The 16,038-nt window shown below is 43.2% G+C and overlaps 2 protein-coding genes across 7 annotated transcripts; one reads left to right on the top strand and one right to left on the bottom strand.

Annotated features, from left to right (window-relative positions):
- Window positions 1-409: 409 nt before the first annotated feature.
- On the top strand, window positions 410-11,058 carry LOC311160356 (solute carrier family 2, facilitated glucose transporter member 11-like). Of its 5 annotated transcripts, XM_084217062.1 has the most exons (13): window positions 410-529; window positions 830-924; window positions 2,825-2,923; window positions 4,477-4,637; window positions 5,309-5,433; window positions 5,664-5,793; window positions 6,263-6,411; window positions 7,235-7,422; window positions 7,920-8,030; window positions 8,141-8,242; window positions 8,767-8,842; window positions 9,269-9,396; window positions 10,305-11,058. In XM_084217062.1, exons 2-13 carry the CDS (start codon window positions 871-873, stop codon window positions 10,521-10,523), a joined length of 1,542 nt encoding a protein of 513 aa, XP_084073188.1. In that variant the 5' UTR covers window positions 410-529; window positions 830-870; the 3' UTR covers window positions 10,524-11,058. The 5 variants fall into 5 exon arrangements, with proteins under 5 accessions (XP_084073188.1, XP_084073189.1, XP_084073191.1 ...); XM_084217063.1 differs by lacking the exon at window positions 830-924 and having other exon boundaries at window positions 459-529; window positions 10,305-11,057; XM_084217065.1 differs by lacking the exons at window positions 410-529; window positions 830-924 and having other exon boundaries at window positions 2,834-2,889; window positions 10,305-11,053.
- A 485-nt stretch (window positions 11,059-11,543) lies between these two features.
- Window positions 11,544-15,331, bottom strand: HSCB (HscB mitochondrial iron-sulfur cluster cochaperone). 2 transcript variants are annotated; one of them, XM_084217078.1, is made up of 6 exons: window positions 15,111-15,331; window positions 14,948-15,044; window positions 14,467-14,556; window positions 13,836-13,980; window positions 12,915-12,962; window positions 11,544-11,752 (listed from the first exon to the last, which is right to left on the bottom strand). In XM_084217078.1, the coding sequence occupies exons 1-6, from the start codon at window positions 15,308-15,310 to the stop codon at window positions 11,661-11,663; spliced, it is 672 nt and encodes a 223-aa protein (XP_084073204.1). In that variant the 5' UTR covers window positions 15,311-15,331; the 3' UTR covers window positions 11,544-11,660. The 2 variants fall into 2 exon arrangements, with proteins under 2 accessions (XP_084073204.1, XP_084073205.1); XM_084217079.1 differs by lacking the exon at window positions 14,467-14,556.
- Between the last annotated feature and the right edge of the window lie 707 nt (window positions 15,332-16,038).

Genomic DNA, 16,038 nt, shown 5'->3' on the forward strand with positions numbered 1-16,038 from the left:
AGTGCTGTGGGACCTGTGGGAGTTGTAGTCCTGGGTGCTGTGGGAGACGCACTCTTGGAGCGGCCGTGGCCCGTGAGGGGGCGCCGCGGGCTCCCCGCCGCCGTGGCCCGTGTGAGGGCGCCGCGGGCTCCCCGCCGCCGTGGCCCGTGAGGGGGCGCCGCGGGCTCCCCGCCGCCGTGGCCCGTGAGGGGGCGCCGCGGGCTCCCCGCCGCCGTGGCCCGTGAGGGGGCGCCGCGGGTTCCCCTCCGCCGTGGCCCGTGAGGGGGCGCCGCGGGGTTCCCGCCGCCGTGGCCCGTGTGAGGGCGCCGCGGGCTCCCCGCCGCCGTGGCCCGTGAGGGGGCGCCGCGGGGTCCCGAGCAAGTCCTTACAGCCCCTTTCTTGTCCGTGGCCCTGCCTAATCCCCGCAGCAGGGCGGGCACGGTCCGGCAGCCAAATCCCAGTCAGCTGAGGAGCTCAGGCGGGTTCGGGGAGGTGGCGAGCTGAGCTGAGCTCCGGGCGGCAGGAGGGAGGGATGGCGCCCCGGCACACGGTAACCGCCCGTCCTTGTCTTTAGTTGCGGGGGGCTGCGGGTTCTGCGCGGAGAACAGAGGAGGAACAGAGAAGGGCAGTGCATTTACTCAGTGTAAGAGGTGGGAGAGCTCCCTGAGGCTGCTGTGAGGCTTTATCGAGGTTGGACATCTCTGTCACAAAGTTCGGAACGCTTGAGGAGAGTCCCAATGGGCGGGGAGAAAAAAAACAGAACCAATCAAACAAAACAGCAATAAAAAGCAAAGCTGTGTCTTAATACATTAGTAACTTAAGTTCTTTGGCACCTTTTTATTCCCTGTAGCGTAGTTTATTAAATTTTGCAAAGGAAATCTAATTCAGCCCATGCTCAGAATGGAGCACCAGCCCCTGCTCAGAGGGTCTAGCTCGCCCTGCAAGGTAAGCAGAACCATCCTGAAGGTGGATCCTGCAGGGAGTTCGTGGTTTTAGCAATGATGTACAGATGTGAAATGTGCGGGTATTTCATGTTAGCATCTGAATAGAAATACATTAAGTGATTAGACTCATAATATGTTTTGCGCTTTCCTTGGACACCTGGCTGCGTTAGAAAGTGGAAGCTATCAAAGCATCTTTCCGATTCTCATGTTTTACAGTGAATACAAATTGAATTTTGTTTGTGTCATGTTTTTGGAATGAGGTGAACGCCCTTATAAACTGTCAGGAGTTCAGAACACATGAGGCTGTTATCTGTGCTCTCTCCTAACTCCAATGTGAGACAGCATACCAATGTCATGAGCCCAGCTGATTTGGGCAGGAAAAACAAAAGATCTGTCATAATAAAACCTAAGTTATATGAAGTATGTTCATTATTTTGTTTTGTTTGTTTTCTGTTCCTTCTAAATTTCAGGTTGTACCCATAAAACACACAAAAATAGGTTTACAGTACTTAGTTAATATAAGGGTCTGAGTGTGCAGTGCCAATATTTACCACATCAATTTTGGTTTTTTCTACCATACTCACTGCAGCCCTTACTTATAACTCTTAATTAATTGTTTTGGTTGACATTCAGAGAAACACTTTTTATTCTTGGAAACTGTAAGGAAATGTTAATTGGATTTTACTTTAATAAGATCAATTTCAACTTGCAAATTTCAGGGAGGGAAGGAGGGAGGATGGAATGAAGTTTTGATGAATTATCTTTAGGAAGGACACAGCTCTGTCAGAATACATTACAATATCTAGAATAACTCAGCATTTCTGGGAACTGGACCAAAAATGAGAATGATTAAGAATTGGTCTACATACCTTATAATGAGGGAGTAGAAGTTTATTAAAAGGAATATATACAGCCTTTATATATGAAGGAAGGGGAAATTTGATCACTGAAGTGCCTGTAATATAGCAGACATTGTTGTGTCCGGCTGAAATTAATCAATAAGATACCATGAGATTAAATTAGGACCTAATTTAAAAGGAAAGGTTTGCTACACATTTGAACTGGATGTTATTTTTAGTATGATCATATTCAGTAAAAAGTAAACTCATAGAGCACTGCATGAGAATATCAAACACTACAAATCTCTGGAGATATCTGGCCATGGGACCTCATCCAAAGTATGGTTTATGACCAGCCAGATTCTTGAGAGTTGAATGTATCACAGCAGTAGTTTGTGTTGACCTTAAAATCTGTGAATCTGAGACTCTATGAATTTTAGTTTGTGAATGCTGATTGGAGACTGTAACTTGGTCATAGATATTGAAAAATTTAAAAAATATGTGCCAATATGCCAATAAACTGTAAATTATTATTATTGTGATTGAGGTGCTAAGGTTTTGCACCTGTCAACTTGCAGACATTGGGTAATCATTTTAGGGACTTATAATATTGATCAGAGGGAAATAAAACATTGTTACTTCTCACATCTTGGTTAAAATGTGACTCACAGAAATTGAGATTCAATTAATTCTTATACTGAGTCGCTGTGTCTCCAACACCAGATATAAACAGTCCTAGCATTCTTTCATTAAAAACAGACACTGTGAGCTGTGTGGCTTATGCAAAAAGCATTTACTCAGTTTCTAATAACAGCTGTAATGGTTTTGTTGCCTACACATAATCTGGAGACTTGTAATTGTGGTATTTCTAAAGGCTGTTAATGATCAGGGCCAAAGCCAGCCTGAAATGCTTCTCCTGCTGCAGGTGTTCAGGAGTTCAGGCTGTTTTTTAAACAAATACGTTGACTGCTCCAAACTAAATACATGATGTAGTTTACCATAATTTTCTTTTAGATATTAAACTATCTCTTTTAATGCCCATGATTTTCTTTTGCTCTCCAGCTCCCCAGCTGGACGTTGTTCCTGGCCGTTTGTGCTGTTGGAATTGGAGGCACCTTTCAGTATGGGTACAATGTCTCTATTATCAATGCACCCACTCAGGTAAAAGCTCACCTTTTGTTCACTGGGCTATTTCCTCTCTGAACTCAGCCATGAGGCCTAATGTGCTGTGATCACAGTGGGAACTGGAGCACTCTTCCTCTCATATGAAGGAATCTTGTTCATTTCCTAAGTGGTTTCATGTACATTTGTTTGTGAGTACCTCCCATCAGAACTATTCTGTGTCAGACAAAAGTGTTAATATGCCTCATAAATACCTTTATTATTAGAAGGATTAACTGAATAAGTAATATATTTGTTGGTTACTAAAATCACCCAGAACACTAAAGGTAGAATAGACCAGAACATTTTCAGTTGGAAGGGACCTAGAATGACCATCTAGTCCAACTACCTGACCACTTCAGGGCTGACCAAAAGTTAAAGTGTATTACTAACAGCAATGTCCAGATGCCCTTGGAACATTGACCACTTGTCTGGGAAGCCTGTTCCTCTGCTTGACCACCTCTCTGTAGGATATCACCACTGTTTCTTCAAATGTCAAGTTTAAACCTCCCCTGACACAGCTTTGAGCCATTCCCATTCTTTCTATCACTGCATAACAGGGAGAAAGCATAGTTACTATTTACAGGTGCCCATCACAAGGCACATTACTGAAAAAGTCCTCCTTAGGGAATTCAAATGTTCCATCTGTAGTGGCTGAGTATCTTGTAAATATTTTCACTTGTTACTTGAGCGTTCTTTGCTGTAGCCTCCAGGATTCTGCATATTTTGTGGATGACTCAAGGATCTGAGCAAATGTTCTTGTGAAAGTGGTGGGTATCAGTTTTTGCTACCAGCTGATTTATTTGCTTGGGAAACTGTGAAGACTGAATTTGCTTCAACATTGTATGCTTTTTACAAAGCTTAAAAAAGCTGTTTGTGAAAGAACAGGTCGTATACTGGGAACAGAGGGAGAGTCCAAGTTTGTTTTTCTGTAGTCTTTGTTTGCAGGCAAAGAACAGGAGCCTCTGATTACACATACATGCCAGTTCAAGAGTTTCTAAAGGCAAATTTTAGAAAACCAAGCATGTGGAATAACAGCTTCAAAGTTCTGACACACAAATACTGTAAGAAAGATGGAGTATTATTAGAGTTGAAAAAGAGATTTTACTGTGACTTTTTAGATTACACTGAGGCAGGGAGATTTAGACCAAGTATCAGAATGAGTCCTCTGACAGTAAAAGTTTTTAGGTTGCAAGGCCTCTGTGCTGTGAGATGTTCCTAAAAACAGTAGGGCCAGCCATCCACCCTGTTCCCCTCCTTGTTCAGGAGGACCTCAGAGCTCTCTTGTGGCAGTGTATGTCAGAGTTGTGTTTCCCCTCTGCTGCAGCACCTGAGGCAGGGCACAAAGCAGGGCTGCTCAGCAGCCTTTGAGGTGTGTGGGGTGTAGGAAACACAAGGTCTTCCTTATGGTCAAGGAAGATTCTGCCAGTCAGATGACATCTCTTAGAATTAACTCCCAGAATTGATTTTCAGGATCGGGGTGCAAGTTATTTGTAGTGCTGTGTGTAGGGCTGTATAAAATGCTACACATTCATCACTCTTTTCTACTGCAGCATATACACAAGTTCTTAAATGAGACCTGGAGTAGTCGTTATCATAAGGAGCTAAATCCAGATTTGCTGACTTTTCTTTGGTCTGTCATTGCTTCCATCTTTTCCCTCGGAGGCCTGTGTGGAGCCCTGATCGGAGGCAGCATGGCCATACGCCTGGGCAGGTCAGTTGCAGCAGCAGGCATATCAAAACATATTTGCTTTTCCTACCTTCCCGCTGGAATAGAAAGTAAATAAATGGGAAAAGAGTGGGAGAAAAGAGTACCTTGGTGAAAGTGAAAATTTTTTCACTTTAAAACTGAGATTTCTAGTACAATTTTACAGTTTATTCCAATGTGACTTTCAAGGATGAGCCCTGAATTATGACCTTTGCCTTACTCTTTTCATTACATTTACTGAAATCTGAGTAGGGGAATGCACACAGAGTGTGTTGGAAACATGAGTTTCCCCCTGACACATTTTCAGCCCTTGTGCCAGTAAGGATGTGCTGCTTCATCTGTTGCACTTCATTTGTCTAAATGGAGAAACCCCACTCCTACCTTGCCAGGCATTTCTGTCATATTTATACATTATTCTTATGTTTAGACATTTAAAAAAAATAAGCAGTTGTATCAGATATCTGGGTTTCCAGGGAACAGCATGTTTCTTCAGTATAAAGTCCATTTATTATCCCCCCACATTATCAGAAAAGAAAACTGTTTAAAAACCCACATTATTACAGATTTCCATAATATCTGATTGAGGGGGGTTGGTTTTGGGTTTTTTTTTTGTTTGTTGTAATCAGTTTTTGTTTGTTCTGTGACGATTTTTTTTTGTGTGTGTTCCTCCTTTTTAGGAAAGGAGCTCTTTTGATGAATAATGTTATAGCAATAGTAGCCTCCATTTTAATGGGGATCAGTTTTCCTACAGGACTGTTTGAGTTACTGATAGCTGGAAGGTTTTTGATTGGCATAAATTCAGGTGAATAATTTCTTATTCCTACTATCAATAAACTGTGGTGAATCATAAATTATTGTTATTTCTGATCCTTTAGGTTTATGATGAAAATGTTCTGTAGTTTAGCTTGGAATCTGAAGGCAACTAAATGAATAGGAAATTAATTAAATCCCATTTTGTATGTGTTTTGGTTTAGTAACTCTGTGCAAAGCAATTCCTATTGTTTGGAAAATGTTATTTCCATTTACTCACAGGTGTTGGGCTCTGTGTGCAGCCTCTTTATATTGGGGAGTTTGCCCCAAAACACCTAAGAGGTGGCTTGGCCATGGGGACTTCCATCTTTCTGACTGGGGGAATTCTGACAGGACAAATAATTGGTTTGAGGTAAGAAATATTTGAGGGTTTTTTTCCTGTTTTGTTTTATTCCTGTGTAAAGAATTCCGATTTCCTACAGCTCATTGCAGGACATTCCTTGAGTCATTGCAGCATTAGAATTCACACACAAGGTCTCCCTGGAGAAGAAAATCCTGCTTGAGTCACCTTATTCCTACAACTGTCAACCATCAGTGCTGTCTCCTCAGGGAAGTAGTGTCAGTTTAGATGGATCAGTAAAGCAGCCACATTCGAGCTGAGTTCATGTTTTCTGCCAGTTTCTTGCTGGAGACAGTGGATGTTGGCAAGGACTTGAGAGCAAAGGACTCACATTTCTGTATCACAGCACTAGCACTGCTTTTGTCCCCTGTGTGATCAGAAGAAGTTGCTCAGGCCTTCATCCAGCTGGAACGTAGAAGTTCCAAGAGCAGAAACTGCATTTATTATATTTCTTTGCCTTCTTTTTCCACATTTCTCACAGAGAATTGTTGGGTGGAGAAAAGCATTGGCCTCTGTTGCTATCCAGCAGCTGTATTCCAGCATTAGCCCAACTGTTATTCCTTCCATGGTTTCCTGAAAGTCCCAGATATCTTCTTATTGACAGAGGTGATGAGCTGAGCTGTGCCAAAGGTAATATCTATACTTTCTGTTCTCCAGGAGATTGCAATGAATATATTGGGTTCCAGATTCTCCTTTTATCTTTATCCACACAGAACAGTTGTATCCTCTAGTGCTTTTTGGCCCATGTTTTTCATCCAGTGAGCTTATATGGAAGAAGGGATTGTGGAACTCAGGAGCCCATAATGGGTTATGAACTGTTTCAAATGTAAGTTCATTGACTGGAGCTCCAAGCTGATTACTCTCAGTGGAGAGTTCATTATCAGGATCACCAAAACTCCTACTGTTGACCTTAAGAAGACAGATTGTCATTTGAGATATATTTAATCAATAAGATTTTAAAGGAACTGATGCTGTATAGTCTTTAAGACCATTTGTAAATATTTTAATCTGGGATCCAAATGACTTCTGTTTATATTTGCCTTAGGAGAAGGATTTACTGTCTTTGCTCCAGCTCACTAACTGCATCCCATTGGCAGCATTAAAGTCAGGGCCATAAGAAAGGACAATATCTCCCTAGAATTTAAACAAAACTCTTCAAACTGGTAAGAGTGTCCTTTAAGGAAAAGGCTATTTGAAGGTCTGAGGTTCAGATACAAAATAGTTTGCCTGGTGAATATTTAAAGGCCAGATATTCGTCTAAAAAGAAGGAAAGAAATGCCATAGAATTCTCCAAATCCACCACAGGAAAAAATGTTGAAAAAACAGCAAGGAACAAGCAAGTCACAAAGCAAATTTTTCATATCCTAACAAAAGCCAGGTCATTATGAAAAGAGATTATTTCCCAGGAGTTGTGTTTAATAGATAAATGTAAATGATTTTTTTCTATTTGTAGCTTTGAAACGATTTCATGGTTCCTCTGAGTACCGAAGGGAGATGGAAGACATCCAGCGGGAATGCTTTGCCTTAGATGGGGAGAAACCCAAGAAGCCCTGGCAGTTATTCACTGACCCTGCTGTGAGATGGCAGCTCATCACTGTCATCGTGATGACCATGGGCCAACAGCTCAGTGGCATTAATGCTGTAAGAGGGAACAAGCAGCTTAAATAATTATTTCATTTCCACCTGGTTTTCAACCAGTTATTAACACAAAAGATCCACATAGAGAAGTTCAGGAAAATGGGATAAGTAGGAAAGAATGTTCTTGTATTATTTTGGTGTTTTTCTTTTAATTATTTTTCTCATTTCTGTGTTTCTGGTATGCAAACTTTTCTAAATAATGACTTGATACTTCCTCTGAAAAATAAATAAAGGTGGATCAGCTTATCCCAGTGTGTCTGGTTTAAGAATGTAAAGCATATTCAGTAAGTTGAAGAATCCTCTTGGCTTTTATGATAGCAAAATGTTTACTTAAAACATGAATTTAACAGATTGTAATTGCTGCTTATGTTGAATTAGTAACTCACAATGTAAAATACACTGATCTATATGTTTAGTATGAACATGACTTTGTTTCCAGACAATGTTTTAAATACCAGAAAAATCTCATTCTTTGTTTTTGTTTTTTTTTTCTATTGTAGATTTATTTCTATGCAACTTATGTTTTTGAACAAGCTGGGATTGTGGCAGAAAAAATCCCATATGTGACACTTGGTACTGGAGTTTGTGAATGTCTCACAGCCCTCTCCTGTGTAAGGAGCAGTTTGTTCTACCTCCCAGTACAAAGAGTAATGATTCTTCTTGAAGAATATTGGTAAAAATGACATCAGTATATTAACAGAAGGTTGTATCTTGTCCACAGGGTTTGCTGATAGACTATGTGGGAAGAAGATGCCTTATCATTGGGGGTTATCTCCTCATGACACTCTGGTGCACTGTTCTGACCTTCTCTCTGACTTACCAGGTGCAAAGGACTCATTCCTGTTACCCAATGTGACTGAGGAGTGAAAAGGGCATGTAGTGACACAGTAAGGGGGAATGGATTTAACTGAGTGGGGTTAGACTGGGAATCAGGAAGAAATTCTTCCCTGTGAGGGTGCTGAGGCCCTGGCACAGGGTACCCAGAGAAGCTGTGGCTGCCCCATCCCTGGAAGTGTTCAGGGCTAGGTTGGATGGAGCTTGGAGCTTGGGATAGTGGAAGGTGTCCCTGCCCATGGCCAGGGGTGGGATGGGATAAGCTTTCAAGCCCCTTCCAGCCCGGCCCACACTATGATTACATAATTCTATGATATGATTCAGTAAAACTCATGTAATGAACACTATTTAATTTCTCTGAGGTAAAACTGTTAAATAAATTAGCTGTAAAAGAGTTGTGAAAGACCGCTGGTCCTAATTGAAATAAAACACAGAAGGAAACATAACAGTTAAGCCAGACTTTAAAACTGGGTTATCAAAATCTGAACTAAACTTCATTGTCTTCTGTTTCAGGAGCTGTACTCCTGGGTGCCTTACATGAGCATGATGTGTGTATTTGCCTTCATCTTGAGCTTTGGGCTGGGCCCAGGTATTGCACAGGAATCTGTGTGAGTGGGGGAAGGTCTGGGAGGGCTGGGTGTCACACAGCCAAGAAGCCTTTGCAGCACAGCTGCTACTGCTCTGGCTGGGGAACCCAAGTGAGACCATCCTGCAGCCCACAGCTGAGGCTTCCCATGCATGATTCCAGGGCAGCTATGCTCTGCCCTTCAGAGCACAGGGGTTCTACACTTGTCAGAAGGGGCCTGCTCCCTGATCAGTGCTGCTGAAATGGGGCTGTGTTTTAGTGAGAAACTTCCTGTTTTAGTGAGAAACTTCCAGTAGCCTCAGAATTGTGCTGTTAGGAATTATAATAGATCAGCTAATGGCATATTCAAAAGCAAGTCAATCTTTTGTAGCATTGGAAATACCTCAAATGGACATTTAGCACAATTCTCTGTTTCTGAACCATCCTCAGGTGGCATAACAAACACCCTGACAGCTGAGTTATTTGTACAGTCCTCACGTCCTGCTGCCTACATGATTGCAGGGACTGTGAGCTGGATTAGTTTCTTCACAGTTGGGATGCTCTTTCCCTTCATAGTGGTGAGTATGCACAGCACAATTTCCATTTCACCTGCTCCCAGCTTCTATCCCATTGCTTGTATTGCATTATATACACTTGTATATATAACTGACACTTGGCCAGGATGCACACTGACCCTCAAATGAGCTTTACTAGATTCAGTCCCTCTTAAAAGTATTTTTTACACATCACAAACCTCAATATAACATGATAAATTAAAAGTAAAGGAAAGCACTGGAGGGCAATGCTCATGTTCAGATGAAAAAAAACCCAGAAGGTATCAAAAGCAGAAAAGCTTAATCAGATACTGAGATTTAAACAAAACATTTTTTAATAGTGTCTTGTGCTTTTATGGCAGAGTGATGTTGAGGTGGTACCTGTGGCCAGTAAGTCACATCTCTGAGAACTTGCTGACAGAGAGTTCTGTAAGCACATTATTAGGGAAGGCAAGACAGGCTTTCATCTCCAGCTTTGTATATTTAGTTTTAGCACATGTTCTTGACAGCAAAACCTGCAGGAACAGCGTGGATCTGGGTATCTGGATCTGCCTGTCCTTTCTTCATGGTTGAGCTCTGCTTCTCAGTAAAACAGTTGTTTTTTTTTAATGCACAGCATTGAAAAATATTAACATTCAGAGAAACTTAAATTATATAATCTTAAAATATGTGACAGCTAAGTAGCAAATGTTGACTTCTAGATTGTGACATTTGACTGTTTAAATGGTTTATCTTATTTTTATAATAAAAGTCTATTGCACAGCATTTGACAGTCTTTTATCTAAAAAGTTACAGATAAAGATTAGGTTGAATGACTTCTTTTAGAAAAACATCTGAGCAACAATGTTAAGTGTAAATGGAAACAAAAAGCTTATTTTCTCAAACCTACTATTATTACACTTGAAATATGTTGCAATCACATTTATTTTCAGAATGGACTGAAGCAGTATTGTTTTGTGGTGTTCTTACTGGAGTGCTTCTTTGTTGCTGCTTTCCTCTTCCTCATAATTCCTGAGACAAAAAACAAATCTTTTCTGGAAATCAAAAAGGAATTTCACAAGCTTAATTTTGGAAGAAATGCCAGGAAAAAGGAAACGGAGCTTTATGAAAGAAGGCAACTCCAAGATGAATTTTTAAAGGTTTCTGCATAATTTCACAAATGCAACAAAACTTTAGTGAGAATTATGAACCTTGTAATACATGATCAAGTGGCTTATTAAATCTTCCTGTGTATTTAGAGGAAGTGTAACTAAAGGCAAGTAAGTATTGCTGATATACTACTAACAACATATTGTATTATCCACAGAAAACTTGATCTTTAGCTGCAACCTGGTGCTGTAGGGATGCAGAAATGCCAGGGAGGACGTTCAGTGAGCCCCTCTGGCAGATTTCTGCAGAGAATTCAGCAACTCTTCTTGCATTTCAAAGCCCTGTGTTCAGTTTGGGTCATTGGGCACATCCAAATGCTTTGCTGAGTGTAACATTCTGAGCTCTTGTTAAAACCCACACAAGAACTGATAGCTGATATTTGAAATATTCCAGTTTATGTAGAAATAGTGGTACTTAGTTTCTGTTTTTCCAGTTATGTAACTTTGAAAGCCTTAAAGATATTCCTCATCCAGTCCTACTACTGTACTGTGCAATGAAAGTACAGCACTCCCTGAATTAATGGTATTTCTAATAAAAACTTTTATCCTGATAAAAGACCAACTGGAGTTTCAATTTGCTTATTTTTTTCCCTAACCTAGCATCTTAACATTTTAAATTATGCAATAGGGTAAAACAACTTCTAGTTTTGGAGGTTAGTTCCCATCAGACTGAGATCTACATACCCAAAAGTATGAAGTAGCAGAGAGGACGGATGACAGGAATTAATACCTTTAAACTATAGGGAGCCTGTAGGTCATGCTGAATGAGCCTTCTGCCCCCTCTCCAGTATTTTTTCATGGACTCTTTTTCAACTTAAAATAAATTCTTCACATGTTAGGAAGTAAGAAATCTCACATCTGGTGCTTGTGTGACTCTGATATTTGTTTCCATACCTGCCACTGACAGGACAGTGGCCCACCTTACCCAGTGCAACTTTTCCTGGCTGTAAACATTTCCAAATGCCATCTGTTCCCCAAGTGCTGCAGCAAGCATGGGATTTCTTTTCTATTTATTTTCCTCCTCTCAGAATTAAAGCTTTTAATGGAAGTATAGGAAACAAACACCCTTGGTCTGATTTTGCTAATAAAACCATTTGTTTAATTGAAAATAACTAACTGTTAATAACTAGGAAGGCAACATCAGGAAGGGATCTTCTTGGCCTTTAGTTTATCTTCTAAGTTGGCAAAATACTTCATTTTTCCTAGCAGCTTCTTGGCTTCTTGAAGATCATCTGAAATGAAATAAAACTACTGGTTTACAGAGGGAGAGGTGAATCTGCATTTTCAAAATCAATCTCAAGATTTCAGTGACAGCACCTGTTTTAGTACCAAGAATTGTGACCTGCAAGGACTCAGACTCTATTAAAACCATGCTGCCTATTGTTTTAACCTCAGATGGTTTGGGAACATCTCAACTCAAATGTTTCACAAAACACATAACAATGAACAAATTGGAAAAATAAATGTGAATGAATGCCCTTTAGTGACTCCTGTAAAGTGGCTGCAGTATTGATCTACCCACTAGGCAAATGTTTTTGTTTAAAACATTTGTCTACAAATAGACCAACTGACATAACTGAAAAATGCAAATCAGGAGGAGTCGGGTCAGGACAGTGCCAATTCCAAAACTGATATTGAAACAATTTCTGCTCAGTTAAAGGAGAGGGTGGTTTATGACCTACAGACAAAGGCAACACAGTCCTTCTCATGCACAGAGTAACAGAATGTAACTCCTCCTAGGCAGGCCCAGCCAGCAGCACTTTGATGTTTACAGTTACACACCCACCTCGACAAACCTGCAGCATTCTGGACCGGGCACACAACCACAAAGGTTTTTTTCCCAGCTTCAGAAGCTCAGGACTGGTTCAAGCCTGTGCCTATCCACTGGTTGTAGAATAAAGTTATGTTGATTATTGCACAGGAAGTCCCCAAACCTTATGCTGAACAGGCCTTTACTTGCCACACAGCAGCTGTGGCTTTCCCTGCAAAGAACAGCACTCACTGCTCTGCTGCAGCTCCAGGGCTGCAGAACAACACCTCCCAAATTCAAGTGTGAAGCCTCAGAACGTGTCTAAGATCACGTCTGTCCTTCCCAGCATTCTGGGAAACACACAAACAATTTCTTAGCATCTACATTCCCACTGAAAATGATTATTTAGATGCAAGATGAATGGAACTTTTGTACTGGAATTTGCTTTTAATGTAAGGTCCTGAATTTCCCAAATCAGCAGGAATGTCAGTTTAGAAGTGCTTATTCTAAATACCTAACAAAGAACCCTTGTCAATGCAGTGTTTCTATTCCATAGCTCAGGAAATATTTGCCAGTAAGAAAATGTGGAGCTTTAAGCATTTGACAGGTATGTATGGCAGCTAAAAACTCATAAAATCAGGTACCTCTTTCAAAAGCTGCAGTCACCTCTCTGGTCAGTTCTTCTTGTTTTACTGTAAAACAAATAATTTCATTTACTTTTTGTTATACTTAGGATATTTTATACCACTGCATTCTGACTTCCTGTGGTGGGAAAGCTCATTACTAGTTTCAGCCTTTGGGAGCCAAGCAAGTTTTTCATTATAATGTTGCAAATATTGTTTTAATTATAATTTCAAACATGTATTTCTTTATTTAAACGGATATACTGACAGCATTTCCAATGCACATCAATGGTCACTAATTTCTCAGCAATCTAACTTATTTTTGGTGTATCAGTTTACCCTGTTACAGTTGACTTTCTCCTGTGATACCCAGTTTTTATTCTAGTTATTGTAATTGCTTTTAGCACATAGCTGTTATTGAAAAGAATTAAATATAACAGTAAACCAAATGTTTTTGGTATCGCCAACAATATAAAAAGAAAGTTGTTTGTGTAAGGAGAATAACCACTTAATATAATGGCTGCCAGATGAAGAAGGTAAAAGAACTACAATGCTTTTATAAATAACATTATTTAGTGTGGTCAGACAAGCATTTTATTCAACTTCATTCTAACAGGTTTTTTTTATGGAACAATTGACTAACATGATGAAGGTTGAGTAAATTCCTTTTTATTGTCTATATAAATTTATTTTGACATGAGAATAGGTTCTGTTATACAAATGTTCTCAAGACAGATGTGATGTTTAGGTGCATAAATAGGTAAAAACAACATTGTAACAGAAGGGAACAGAGCAGAAGCTCCTGCAGTGAGTCAATTCCAGACTAACACAAATTGAAGACATTACAAGAAATATATCAACACAGTTTAAAGCTTTCAGATTCACGTATTACACAAGATTCAGTATATTAGTTTTGTACAAATTCCTCAAGTCATAACCTACCTTTAATTGAAGTTTCAACTTCCTCAAGGTTATCCTTGTTATTTGACTCTGCTAATTTCTCATTAATTTCCATTACTTCCATAAGGAACGCTGAGTCTGCATCACAGTCTGTCTCTTTTGCTGGTTCCACTCCACTCAGCTCCAGCTGGCAGAGGAAATGGGAATTTGAAAATAAATCTTCCCACATCCATTTCTATGGAAATTATTTTCTTTAATATTAAGTCTCTTAGTGGGGCATACTCATATTCATATTCAATAAACCTACAGTGCATTGAGTCAGTCTGAAAGTTAACTCCATACACAGGCTGACCATAAAAATCAGCAGTTACCCCAAAACAAACAAACAAAATAAAAACAACATAAAAAAGGCTGCCATGGGCCAGACTGAAATTCTGAATGAGCAGCCATGGCCAAACACCACGTGTGATGTGAAAGACAAATTACTGTAAGATGAGTAGCAAATGAGATGATATGCTGATTTTTGGAGAAACTTGGTTCTGGTCTCCCTTCTCTCTGGTGACCTCCTTCAGGGGAATGCAAATTAGCACATTAAGGCCTGAATCGAGGGTGGGATCCCTACCAGCCCCCAGGGTTAGTTACAGAACACTGCAATACCTAACGGGGACCTTACTAGATAGAGGCCTCGGCTCAGCGGGTTCAGCAGAGTCTGGTAGGCCTTGTTGATCAGGGAAGAGTGTTGCTCAGAGTAGTACTGCTCTTTCTGCAAATGGATGGCAAATAATTGGAAGCTAATTACAAGTGGCAAAATACACTTTGTTACATGAACGGCAGCGTCCCCACACCAGTCCGTGTGTGAAACGGAGAAGGCTCCGTGGACCTGGGAGCTGCGGCACTGCGCTCAGCTAAGGCCTGACGAACCGCAGCGGCCCCGCCTCGTCCGCCTCCGCCGCAAATCCATGGCAGAGCCTCTTCTGAGCACCGAAACACAAACACAGGCGAATCCCCTCACTCCCTTTCTGAGCGGGAGAGAGGTGGGGATCCGACACTGCGACCCCGCCACGCAGCCGAAGGCTAAAGGCGAGTCCGTCCGACGCTCACCGAGCCCCGCGGGCCCCTCCAGGCCCGGCTCCCCCGCCCGGCCCGGGGCTCACCTGCGGCCTCTTGCCGAAGCGGTCGGGGTGCACTTCGCGCTGCAGGCTCCGGAACCGCTGCTGCAGCTGCCCCGGGTCGATGCGGAAGGAGCGGTCGCTGCGGGACACAGGGCGGGTGAGACCCGCGGCCGGCGGGGCTCGCGGCCGCCCCGCCCACACTCACCAGTCCATCAGGCGGAAAAGGTCAGGCCGCGGCGCCGGCGGCTGCAGAGCCTGGCAGCCGGGGCAGAAGTGGGGCCGCCCATCGCTGCTGGGGAGCGGAGCGCCGCAGCTCCAGCACGGCGGCCCCGGGGCGCGGCCCAGCGCGGCCCCGCGGAGCGCCAGACGCGCCCACCCGAGCCGCGCCCGCAGCGCCGCCCGCATCGCGCCCCGCTCCCGGCGGCCCCCGCGCGGGCCGCGCGCTCATTGGCTGCGCTCGGGGCGCGCGCGCGGCGCGCACGGCGGCCCCGGCCCGACGGCGCGAGCCCCGCGAGCCCTGCGAGCCGTGAGTTCGCGTCCCGCTCCGGCCCTGCCCCGCTCCCTGCTCCGCTCCCTGCCCCGCGTCCCTCTCCCGGCCCGGGGCCCCCGCCGGCTGCTCCCCCCGCTTCTCCCGGCACGGCCGCGCGGTGCGGGGCCGCAGAGCTCAGTGGGGACGGCGGAACCGCTGGTGCCGGTGTCGGTCCGGGGTAGCAGTGCTCCGGCGGGCAGGGCCGCACGGTGCGAGGCGGCCGCTGGGGCCCGGCCCCGCCGTCTGAGCGCTTAGAGGGAGGTTCAGGTTGGACAGGAGGGAAAGCTCCTGTATGGAAAGGGCTGCACTGGTCGGAGGTGGGGTCACCATCCCTAGAGGGGTCCCGCAGCCGTGTGGGTGTGGGAGCAGCGGACAGGGGCACGGTGGCATTGGCAGTGCGGCCTTGGTGGCATTGGACTCGATGGCCTCTTGTGTTTTCCAGCCCGAATGGCTCCGTGGTTCTGTTCTGTCTGCGGGCGGAGCCCTGGGCCTCGCCTGTGTTTTTAAACACCTGTAAGGAACGGGACGGGGGAGGGGACTTGGGAGCTGTCGTGGTTTTATGGCTCGTAATGAAATGTAGCAAAGCGATAAGAAGTATACATGA

The sequence above is a fragment of the Fringilla coelebs genome (genome assembly GCF_963513975.1).
Source record: "Fringilla coelebs genome assembly, chromosome: 17".
NCBI classification, from domain to species: domain Eukaryota; kingdom Metazoa; phylum Chordata; class Aves; order Passeriformes; family Fringillidae; genus Fringilla; species Fringilla coelebs.